The 13051-nt window shown below is 41.6% G+C and overlaps 1 protein-coding gene across 1 annotated transcript in view; it reads right to left on the bottom strand.

Annotated features, from left to right (window-relative positions):
• The window catches only part of ECD (ecdysoneless cell cycle regulator), a 41556-nt gene that overhangs the window by 19158 nt on the left and 9347 nt on the right, over positions 1–13051 (bottom strand). The window contains exons 2-6 of the mRNA XM_068102746.2: positions 11517–11634; positions 11328–11415; positions 10673–10848; positions 10218–10410; positions 7764–7892 (exon numbers count right to left, since the gene is read on the bottom strand). Of these exons, the coding sequence (XP_067958847.2) occupies positions 7764–7892; positions 10218–10410; positions 10673–10848; positions 11328–11415; positions 11517–11634 (704 nt within the window). The remainder of the gene's footprint in view (positions 1–7763; positions 7893–10217; positions 10411–10672; positions 10849–11327; positions 11416–11516; positions 11635–13051) is intronic.

Consider the following 13051-nt stretch of genomic DNA (forward strand, 5'->3'; position numbering starts at 1 on the left):
GGGGGACGGCACTCCCGTTAGCAAGGGGGGGGTTAATCCCCTTGTCTTGTTAAGCTGGCCATCCGACCGGTCCTGGGGGTATGACGTCACGCCCGGTCAGCGCTGAATAGGGTAGTAGGCCAATTCTTCCTATGACCTAAGTACCAGCGCCTTCCGGTACGCGAGGAAATACTCCCGCCCGACCGCAGCGTAATAGATGGATTGCGCCGAGCGAAGCGAGCTGCGACACGGGCCGTTAACGAAGGACTAAACCCGATTATAAGCGGTTCTGCCGAAATCGCTCGGCTCAGCCGCGTACGTAATAAGCGAACAGTTACAATAACCGCGAGCAATGCGCTCTTCAGTCGCTCAATGCGTTCTCTCAATACCATTCGCTCGCGATGCGTGACCCCCTTCTCATCTCAAGTGAACTCGCCGAGTGCCTCTTCCTTCTTATCTGATCGCCTCTCCTCACTCCTCTGCATAAGCAGTCCCTCGCAGTTCCTTTTATTGGCCTTGGCCGTATCAAGCCGCCGGCCCCGCTGACACGCCTACCGGTGGGCTCACCTCGGCGATGGTTGGTTGTCAAGGGCTCTCTGACTCCACCTTTGATGACGAGGTAGTGCCACGCCCGTGATTTGGAGGCTCCTCCCCCCTTCTTCTCCGAGACAGAGCACATGGCCAATGGCCTCTTGCGGGACAGACAACCACTCGCACCGCCGGGATAGAAAACCACTCGCACCGCCGGGATAGAAAACCACTCGCACCGCTGGGATAGAAAACGAAAGGAGACCTATCTTATTTGATTGATGCAACGTAGAGTCAACCTATTGGAAAAACAGCCTTTTAAAAAAATTAAAAAAAACCTTTAGAGGCCATTTTTCCCCGCAAAGCGGGGGTTGGCCTTGTTGGTCCACTTTTTGGAAACACAGCCTTACCTGAAACACATAATAATGACATAACTATAGAGAGGTCCTAAAGTGTCCTACGTGTTGTACATGGACTAACTAAGGTTCAATCTTTAATTAACAGCCAATTAAGGGGACATGTACACAGAGGTCATTTATAAGGGAATTTACTACTAAATTAACATGTGAAGGTTCTAAAAACCGTAACAGTATTTTAAACCAATTTCAATGGCTGCTAGAAGACAGGGCAGTATGTAGAATCATACTAACATAATCACAAGACTTTAAACAAACAAACAAAAAAAATACCTATTTTGGGGGGCAACTCCACCATTTTCCCCTAAGCCCGTATACCCCCTGTTACGTGCTCCTCCCCAAACCCCAGTCACGGTGTACCTCCGAGCCCCGAGAGGAGTCACGCCAGAAAGATGTGTTATTCTGTTTGTCAAAGATCAATGGTGAAACCACACCAATTGTTACCAACAAACAAGTATTGTATTAAGGTCACACAAGAATAACAGTACAATAACAATATTGATCAATTGTACAACCAATATATCATTCCTATGATGGTACCATCAGTTTTGTACAATATAACTCACTGTGCTCCAAGTGAGCGAAAAGAACATTCCCAATGTCTCTGTCCCGGCTTCAAGCCAAAGTCGATCCACGCTCCAGTGATCGTCAGAACGATGTTGTATCGAGACTAGAATCCCGTTCGGTTGACAGTCACACTGCCAAAGATGGGCAAAGGTACCCTCAAGAGGCGACTGGGAAAACACACCTTCGGGTATGGACGTTCAACGGCTCGCTCCCCTTACAGCGAACCGCAAATTCCCACTCAAAATCCACGTTACACACACACACCAGGTTACGTCTGGATGCGGTGAAATGGTTGAAGCGAGGTGAAAAGCCTGGAGCGATCTGAAATCAGGCGCGAGGCAAAATGGCCAACGGCCCGTACTCGAGACGTAACGGCACTCCAATGATTCTCTTCGGGATCAACCGCAAAACCTGTCACGCAGGTTTATCTGTCACAGCGATAACAGCTCTGTCGCAGGAATCCCTTTCCCAGGAAACCCAAAGTTCACTTGTGACCCCCGTTCGCCAGCGTTTGCTCAAAACCTCAACGCAGCTCGGCTCGTTCTCCGACCTCACTTGCTCCGCCTCCTTTTCTCTTCCTCTTCGTCCGGTTCCCGATCCGGTTTCTTTTTAAAACATTAATTTTTTTTACCTTTTGAAAATAGTTATCTCCAATTCATTTAAACGATAACAATAATAGTACATGGAACCAAAAATGTTTACAGTGGATGAGAACCACAACAACGGAAGTGACGAATCCGTAACACTCCTCAGACCCCAATTTTTCTAATGCCTTGAACAAACATAGGTACATCACGGGTAATGAAGGTTGTGGTCAAGTTTCGTTGAAATTGCGTGTGTAGTTTCTGAGAAGAAAGCAAATACCTATTTTGGGGGGCAAATCCCCCCTCCCCCAACCCGGTATACCTCCCCAGGCCCCTTTTTTTTTTAATGCCGTGAACAAACGTTGGTACAGCATGGGTGGTCAAAGTTGTGGTCAAGTTTCATCAAAATTGTGTGTGTAGTTTCAAAGAAAGAAAATACCTATTTTGGGGGGGTCAAACCTGGACCCACTTTGATCCCCCATAGACACCCTAGACTTCAATGTTTTTAATGCCGTGAACAAACTTTAGTCACAACACAACAAATATAATTTGTGCCAAGTTTGGTCACAATCCCTTCAGCGGTTTTGGAGAAGAAGTTGCAAGTTATTATGGACGGATGGACGGACTGACGGACATAAGCTCCCCTGAACTTCGTTCCAGGTGAGCTAAAAAAACATGAAAATGGTTCACAACTAGAACGGCACTCGGTAGAGAGCATACCTCCGCCAGGCTGAACAGTTTCCATTTTGTATCCCACTGATAGGCCGGATCTGGATTCGGACCTGAACCAAAATCTAATCAGCCTGTTCTTGTCGCATAACCAGCTCATCGACCAAGTTTTGTCATAATCCGTCCACAACTTTTTGAAATATGCTATATATCGTTTTTGGCCCCATCATTAAATGGTGAAGAATCACTTAGAAAATTAAAAAATTCTCAGATCTGGATCTCCACCAAAATTGAATCACTTCTTCCTTGTCCCACACACAACCTGTCCAAAATGTTTTGTCACAATCCATCCAAAACTTTTTCAGATATCGTGCTATATATCGGTTTTGGCCCTGTCTCTCAATGGTGAATAATCACTTTTAAAATGCTGGTATCTGTATCCGGATCTTCACCAAAATCTAATCATTTCGTCCTTGTCACACACCCAACCTCTCCACCAAATTTCATCCGAATCCATCTACAATTTTAAGATATCCTGTTCACAGACAGACACAGACAGACGTGAAAAGAAAACCTCCACTCACAGAGGTAAAAATGGATGTCACATCAGATGTGACATACAAAACCATAATAACATACCATTCCACAATTTAATAAGAGGTATGTACAGTAGAGTTTTGTTATAATGAAGAGGGGCTGGTTGTTGTATCGATGCAATTTGTGTAGAACAATTTAAAAAGACTTTAGAGTTAAAGCATTTACAAAAATAGACACGATGTGTGTTTGTAATTCGAAGTAATCAGTAAGTAGAGTAAGAAGATCTGTAATTTAAGTAGAGTAAGAAGATCTGTAATTTACATATGCTTCTGCCCTCTTTAATAAACTTTAGAAACATTCCCCCTCCTATTGTTTTGAAGGAGGCAGCAGCCAAACAAATCAAAATGAAACCCAAACAAATAGATTATTAAGGTTGAAATAATAAAACGTATGAGCTATTGCAATTACTGATTACACAACTTTGTTTATAATATGGAAAGAAGATGACTGGCCTGTTATCGAGCATATCGGGCTTCAGAATATCCCTTTCTTGTGGAAATATACATCATGGTAGTGAATGAAAATGCAATTGTACCTTGATTGTTGAAAAACAATTGAAGAGCAATGTCACATTCCTGGGATTTTATTTTTCTTCCTTAAAAGCACAACACCAAGGTCACTCTAACCTTGACTTGTATCATCAGATCAGGTAATGCTGCTTCATGTTGGCGGTTATGTTTTACTCAACATTATCCCAAGCAGCAAGATAAACAATAGATAACTTGGCCTAATGTTAAAAAGCTCAAAGATACGGAAGAAGAAAATCATATGGCACACTTGGATAAAACAATGAAAACGGCAACGACAACAAAATCACGCACGGCAAACATTGGGCGGAGACCATGTGGCGCCTCTCCTTAATACAAGGGTCAAAAAGTAAGGCTACAAACAAGCTCCGAGAATTCCACGTTCTAGAATCTCTTTTCTCACTCTTCACGTGTGGAAAACACTTGTATGCCCAAAGAATGTCAGGAGTATATGCCGACATAAACTTATGCAAGTCTCAGTTCAGCTTCGGAACGTTAATCAGAATCCAGCATAGAGGACAGATGTGATGTGACAAGCACGATCATGATAACATGGTCAAATAGCAACAACATACAATGGAAAGGACTGACATTATCCAGCTTTGTTACTTCTTGAAGGTTCGACAGGGTGTTCCAAAAAGACCCAGACAACTTTGGTTATTAATATTGTTACGTTTGTGGGGGGTACGTTTGATACCTTAGTCCAGGTAGATTGCATAGGTAGTGTGCTCTGACTGCCGTGAAGAATAAGAAACCTCGATGTATCATAAGTAGGAAATTTGTGTAGACCGGATGTCGGGTAAGTTTGTATCTTCGTCCCCATCAGAGGGGTGGGGCTTGTTAATTAGCGAGGGATTATGGGGAATTAATCCCCTGTATGTCATTGCCTCTAATATTTTCCCGTGTTCCTTATGACACACGCAGTACAGACACCGAGCCAGAAATCGGCCATTAAACACAATAATTAAAAACCAACCGGAAACCAGGCATCAGGCATTACCATGGATAACACAGACTTGGTGAGCACACAGGACAGGCAGGTCCATGAGCCACGCCCTGAAGATCAGTGATTGGTCAGGGATTTGATTGGCACAGATACTGGTAAGATGAGACTATGGGATTGGTGAAGCAGGCACGGATAACGTCAGAGCCGCGCATACAAAATAGTTGGGGCGGTGGACATTTTCTTCTTCTCGTTTTGATTCTGGTGGTGAAGAGTCATGTGCCGACACTTTTCTCTTGGGTCCGGACTTTGTTGGTGAACGGTCGCTGAAAATCTCTCTCTCAGCATCGACATTTTATCTCTCTCAGCATCGACATTTTATCTCTCTCAGCATCGACATTTTATCTCTCTCAGCATCGACATTTTATCTCTCCTAGCATCGACGTCCTCTTGGTCCTTCTCATTCTGGATCCCATAGCGAACGGTCGCTATTGCTCTTGCGCAAGGAAGCTTCATCGCGAACGGCCGTGTTCCGAGATCTTTCTAGTGGTCGTGAGCAGGACATCTTGCTAGTGGTTGTGAGGAGGAAGAGCTGCGACTGAGGACTGCGGTTTCCCGTGCGAGAACGACGAAGATAAGCGCAGCTGGTAGAGCGAACTGTGCATGGAGGCTTGGTTTTCCCACCCACGAGCTGCGCAGCAAAGGTGCGGTTCCTGCCAAGGCCTCAGATGATCGTTGACGATTCCTGATGAGATACACCAGCCGATTTGAGCTAAGTGCCCACTAAATAATACATATTTATTTTCAGTTATTTTATCCTTTGTCTGCATCCAGGTCTGTATGGGAGCGCTCCAATTAGAAATCAAGTTTATCATGTTTTCTTTGTTACCGGCATTTTCTTTAATAAATCCGGTATATTTGTACATTTTACTTTCGTGTTGTTGGAGTTAATTTATCTAGGTGTGAATACCGCGGGTGAACTCGTGAAGGTAAGCTCTTCGCCCCCCACCCCTCCCTCCCAGCCCACGCATATTCTCCGTTATATTTTGACTGAATGCCTCGGAGTTAAAGCTCGTTCGGAAATAAGTTTCCTTGGAAGATTTTAATCACCAGGAACACGACTTGGCCACAGGTGGACTCCAATCAAGCTTTAGAGACATCTCAAGGATTAATCAAAGGAATTTGGATGCATCCGAACTCAATTTGGAGTGTCATAAAAGGGGTTAAATACTTATTGGTGCAAGATATTTGAGCTTTTTTCACTTTTAATGGATTTGTAAGAATGTCTTAAAAAACAAAAAACATTTTGACATTATGGGGTATTCTTTGTAGATCAGTGACAAAAAAAATCTCAATTTAATCCATTTTAAATTCAGGTTGTAACACAACAAAATGTGTAAAAGTCAAGGGGTATGAATACTTTCTGAAGGCACTGGTTCCTGAATCAATATTAGTAAAACAATAGTATTAAATTATAGTTTCCAAAGTCAATTGATGATTGAGGAACCCAATGCCATAGCTGTTGTAAAGATTGGTGAGTTTGCTTTTTCCTGTTCGTTTTCAATTTGTACTTGTCTTTTGGGATCCTAGGCCCACAAAATATATGAAGAACAAAACACCTATTCAACACTTAACTAAGCAATATCATCGACTATTGCCCACTTCCATCCAGGGGTTCCAGTAAGTGGTGCACCACCATGTCTTCCTCAATCATTGACTGCAATCTTTTCTACCCACATTAACCTGACCTAACCCAAACATCCTACAAACAGATTACCGCATTTCCTTCACTCCCCTTTCCTGTTCATTGCTTCGTATTTGTTGTGTCCAATAGTGGTCCCACTTGTCAGTACATTGCCATTATATCATCTTACTTCTCACTCTTTGGAGAGCTTAGACTTTCTATACAAAACAAGAATGACTGAACTGTGGTCACAACTTTTCGACAAAATCTGGTAACGGGCAGATTGGGAAATGCATATTTAAAGGACTCTTAAAAGATAAACATCACAATTGGGAAACATGCATTTCATGCGCCATTAAAAAATTAAGTCAACACCTCACCTTGCGTTCTTAGGCAAGGTGCGTTCTGACAGGCTTGATTAAACCTTACTATTATTCGACATATGATTACATTTTTTGGGGTCCCACATCATGAATAACACTCGACCCAAACAAAGCCAATGCTTTTAGTAACTTGCATAACATAATGCTTGATTACCATGCGTCCTGACAGGCTTCATTAAACCATATTATTATTCGACATGTGATTTGATTTTTCCTTATGTTTACAGGCAATGTATAATAATTGCAACAAACCCGGGCAGTGTATAATCAGCAGAGGCCTACGGGCCTAATGTGTTTGGCCCACCAGAAAACCAAGATAGCGGCTAGATCATTTTGTCTCAGTGCTATGGTGGGTGAAGTCAAGTGACAGATGTGGGTGTGGTCTGGCAGCTATCCATCCAATGGGTGCACATTTCAAAAATCGACCCCCAACAAGAAACCCAGCAAGAGCAACCCAAAGCTTCTGTAGACCTGCGACATGCTCTAAACCATGGAATTTGTTTGAAGAGTATATATCTAAAATGCAAACTTCAACCTTTAATCTATTTCATGTGCAGAGATGTACACAATCACCTGTAACCTGCAGGATCCTATCTGAGAGTCACACTTGCTGGCCAGTAACTTTGATTGAGCCGATTTATAAATGAGCAATGATGTTCTTGCAGCTGCAAAGCTTTCCATACACATGACTCTCAGAGGGGCAGAAACAATTGTTTGACTTTTTATAGAAGAATAAAGAGAAACTTTGTATGGGAGTAAATTATTGGATGAGTGCTCATGACAGTTCAATTTCATTCTCTTGGCCTAAAAATAAAAGAAGAATATTCATTCCTGCAAGAATGACTATCATCAAGTGTATAAATTAATGCTGGGTGAGGGTTTTTACCAGTTTCATGCCCAAGGAGTGAGCTTTATGCCTGGGGTGTGATGGAGGTGGCACCACAAAGCCGCTACGACGGTCAGGATGGAAGGCTTGCTGGCACAGCTGGGCATACAAACAGCGTGTGAACGTCACCTGCAAATGTCCCAAAAGTGTGAGAGATGCGTGTCAGGTTTTTGAAGCACAATATTAAGGGGAGAAAGTCTGAAGAAATGCAGAATAAAGGGATGAACCATAGTATTTGTATTTTTGTACCCTTTATTGAAGTTGCACCTCTGATCATAATAGGAGTTTTTTTGGGGGTTTGAATTTAATCAACACAATCCATACACCCAAGACATTCATATTAAATTAAGATTGCAGCACGACAGCTTCAGGATGCTAAATCTTTGGTTTGGAAGATGCAAGTTGGAACAAATCCAAAGGCTCAAGTCCTGATTGAACAAACCAATAATTATATCAAAATATGGGTTGGCCTATTTGGCATTCTACTGATGCAGGTTGCTATGTGGAACTAACTTGTGATGTTTGGAACAGAGGTTCAAATTCCATGTACAAAAGGTACTTGTCCATTGTCTGCAGTCCTTGAAATTCACAGGAAATTGTTGTGGAACTATAAATCCATGAGCCACATCACCACTTGCTGCAAAGGTACTGATTAAGAGGGGGCATCTGCTTCGCATCCACCAAGTTTATGTATTCAACACACAGTTAATGAGATTTCCGAATTGCAGATGGCAGTGTTGAGCTTAATTCAGTCTGTGAAAGACAGAATCATCCATTGCTAAATTCGGTGTTAACTGCAGCATCATCAGCCTGAAGCCTTTCAAAGCATTTCACACAAAGCCAAAGCCCATCCAGCCCTATCCACCTCCCACCCTCCCTCTTGCAAAGGAAATACATCTAAAAACTCCTCTTTGGTTCCCTCCCTGTCATCTATGTTCAGATGCATTTTTTATTTTCAAAAAGGCATAAAAAAGCAAACATTACAAAAGAGCAAAGCACATGTATTCCTCGCCCAAGACCAAAGTACATGGTTAAACAAACATTTTCAAATTAATACACATGTACCTTGGCCATAAGCCCAAGGTTCACAGTCATCCAAGCTCACTGGACCAGATTGCACAGTCATACCAGAAACGTCAGGGACCAATGGCCATCATCAGATAGAGTGGATTATCTGCAGAAAGTTGAGATGGCAAGCTGCCCCATGTGAGATTATATCCAAATATCACCTCTTAACCATAATGGAGACATGAACCCATGTGTCACACAATCACGTATTGCAAAAATATTGCCCAACAGGGGGCTCCTGCCACACATCCACTACCAACCCTATGTTATGGTTTGTATTTTTAGAGAAAGTGAAAAGAATCACCCCCATCCCCACCGCTAACCCCGAGATAATGAAAGCTAAATGACACCTAAATGTATGTGGAGGTAGGTCATAATCAAAAAAACACAAGTCATTGGCTCGGTACCCCACACACAATGCACAAAGGCGGGGTTAAGCAACTGGTTAACTGGTCTGCAGGAGTCAGTCTATGATGGAGGCACTACTTAATTTCAATACAATTTTACATTTTAATCAATGTAGAACATGAATTGGAACAAGAACCTGTAGTTTAGCAGTACTTTGGCTCTGAATTTGGCAAATTGTACAGTATCTCCTTGCAAGCGAGCATGTGCACAGAGGAGTAAGGTAATTTCTTTAGTCTGTCTGACTGTCTGACAATAAAACAAAATTGTAAATCATCCCAAACAGGAAACTTCGATTTTAGGCACGCCATAAAGAACACAAACAACAGGCATGAATAGCTAATTTAACGTGTTAAATAAGTTGATGTAAAAACGGCAGTAAACTTCTTTAAAAAGCTTCTTTCTTTTTTTTCTAATCTTTAAACTTTTATTTTATTTCAATTGAAGTTTATACTTGAGCTATGTAGAACACAAATCCCCTTATTGGTACTTCCAAAAACTTCCAGTTTAGCAGTACTTGGCCAAAATATTACATCATTTTACTCCATCTCGACTAATCAAACAAATTTGCCCCTTGCGCTCTCAAGTTTTGGGGAATATCGAGATTCAGACAAAATGTCAGCTTGTAGGAAAGAAATATAGATTGTGCTTGGAAACGCACACCAAGAGTTGAAAAGACCTTTCCCATGTCCTTTTTCTCAAGACTGCATGGGGTAAGGTGTTCTACGAACTCTCAAGTTAAAGTTTTCATCAATATGTTTGATTTTCTTTTCTACATAAAACTAAATTGAAAGTTTTCAGGAAACTCAAAAGAATTACGGCAAAGAAAATAAATTGGCACGTTTTACCCATCGGCTTATAAGGAAAGCGGACAGCATTATGTGAAAACGTCAAATAAAATATTACAAAGTAAAATGTACAAAGAGATCATTGTAAAAATAATTTAAAAAAGAAGAAAAAATTATAGCAATAATTATGCACCATTGTGAGGACTGAGGGCTCAGGAGAAAATGCGGAGAAGGTGCGGCAAGCTCGCAGGTCCAATGGGTCTCGTAGATAGAAAGCCTGCACAGCGGGAGCAACAAGTTGTGGGTGTCGCTGCAGTAGACTGGCCAACACTGCTGGAAGTATACAGTATGCATGATGCAGGTTTTCTTGGGGCTTGACTGAGTGGCTGTGAGCAAAGCAAGGGGAAGGGAGGTAAGAGGTAGCAAGAAAAGAGAAGTTAATAACTAGGATGTGGTAAGAAAAGACAGGTCATTCTCAAATACGTACGTCTCAACAAAGCTTCTCAAATAAAATAGACGAAACATACATTAGAACTTTCCATACTCTTGCTATATTCTGTTGCTGTGAATCTTTGCTTTAGCCTTTTTTCTTGGTCGACAGAGAAAAACTGCAAGGATCAAAATAATCTGGATGTCAACAAAGCTCACCAATCTACTCTTCTTCCTACTGCCCGTCTGACCATTTCTCCAGCCAGGTACTTATCCCCATTCTGAGCAAGAATGTCGAGGGCAGATTGTAGTTTTAAGGGTGAAGGTTCAGGACGAGTGTCACCAGGTACTCGAGATGGAGGAATTATGTGAATCTCCCCACGACGGAGAAAAACCTGGAAGGAAAACTGTCGTTTGTGAAATGCTTCAGACATGAGCATAATGTTTAATTATGGCTTTGGCCAGAAATTGTGCGGCCTATCACAAAAGTCATTAAAATAAGTCTTGCTTTTGGCCTTTTAAAACATTTGGAGCATTTGAACTGAACAATTATCCTTAGGTTTAGATTTCTATATTAGTCCATGGAGTGAAACAAGAACACTTTTGAAAATGATTACATCAATTTTTATTTTCAGCAAATTACCTGCCTGTACTTAAGCTCCGGCAATGGACTGGTGCATGAGATGCAAACATTTAATGTAAAGTGTGCCAGGTTTGAGCACTTATTTTAATGCAAAGAAGTATTTCACTCACTTGATGCCCTCCAGCTTTTAAAATAAACACCAGCATGGGAAGTATTTGCTTATCATCAAAATAACTATCATTTTATTGTTTTATGGCCTTAACACCGTGAAATCATGATGAATGTACACACCCGATTACAGCAGCTGTCTGGGTTCAGCCATCTTGGCAGATGGTTAGCGGATTCAATTAACAGAAACTGTCCATCCACGTCTTCCACCCTGCCAATAACATACTCAGTCTGCACAATAAATTTCTGGGTGAAATCAAAGTTCATTCAACAACTATATTACATTTTCACAGCGATCTTTATTCAACGTACCAAGCAAACAATTCTGGAAACCGGACAGTGACTTCACGCAGCAAGAACACAATGAACCATTCATCCTCAATGTTGTCTCCAAAATCTGTAACACCTGCAAGATGTGCGGGATCCTCCCCTGTAAACAAACAAACCCTATATAGTTTATATGAATGAAAATCAGATTGCTCTGTTCACTCTACCTGTAGATTTGAACCTATAAAGTGATTGGATGAGCAGGCTATTCCTTATAATTGACAAACATTCTTTCTTTGGTTACAAACATATAAACAAGAGGGAGATTTGCTTTGCAATACATGTCCCTGCTGGTCCCAATGAATGTTCTTTTTCCAAGCACTCAGCAATTGAGCCATACACAGTAGGCCAAATTGTTTGGGGTATGCAAAGCGACAGATGAAGTTGCAGTTTCTGTAACTTATCATAATGAAGCCATGTACCAAGTTTCAGTTGAATATGTTAAAGGGTATGGGTAAAAATTCTGGAAAACCACAGGTGGGTCGGACAGACAGACGGAGAGCAAACCTATAGTCCCCTCCGGTGGTAGGGGACTAATAATACCAGGATTCACTGGTTATACAAAAAGGGAAGGATTAAATTTAGTTTACAAAATACAAAAAGGGAGGGATTAAATTTAGTTTACAAAATACAAAAAGGGAGGGATTAAATTTAGTTTACAAAATACAAAAATGGAGGGATTAAATTTAATTTACAAAATACAAAAAGGGAGGGATTAAATTTAGTTTACAAAATACAAAAAGGGAGGGATTAAATTTAATTTACAAAATACAAAAAGGGAGGGATTAAATTTAATTTACAAAATACAAAAAGGGAGGGATTAAATTTAGTTTACAAAATACAAAAAGGGAGGGCATTGGCCTAATGGTTAGGGCGGCGGGCTTGGGATCCTAAGGTCCTGAGTTAGAATCCCATTCAATTAACGCCAAATGGGGTTGACTCAGCTTGTCATCCTTCGTCGACAAAATGAGTACCAGATAACTGGTTATGGAGAGGCATTGCATCAGCGGCAGACGCGCCCACAGAAAAAATGATGCAACCAGCAGCCGGGTGGCTGCACACGAACCACCCACCCACCACCTAATTATATACGAGCCTAAAATGGCGTAATACATCTGTAGAAAAGAAGACCATGCCTTTTTTAAACAGAATTTGAGGAAACAAATGTCGATGGCACGTTTACGGTTTGGCTTTTTTCCTGCACCATCAAAACCAAGGACATTTTCATGGTTGGCTCAGTGGTGTGACGGAGACCCGAGGAAGCCTCTGCATCGTGGACATACACAATTGAGTACAAAGTCTCATTTTTCCATTTCCCAATTTTGGGCAATTATTTCCACCTTCTTGTGGGGTTGGCCAGGGAAAATGTGACCCAAATCTTTCATGAACTGGCAGACCAGGCCTCATGTTTGACATAAAGCAAAAAGGACATGGAATGTGACAAAAGTGCCTCGCGATAACTTTCCTACTCTTGCCGAAGGACACTGTGGGATACATTTGGTCCAAAAACTAATGCTAGC

Source organism: Myxine glutinosa, chromosome 8, assembly GCF_964187855.1.
Source record: "Myxine glutinosa chromosome 8, kmMyxGlut1.1, whole genome shotgun sequence".
NCBI classification, from domain to species: Eukaryota; Metazoa; Chordata; class Myxini; order Myxiniformes; family Myxinidae; genus Myxine; species Myxine glutinosa.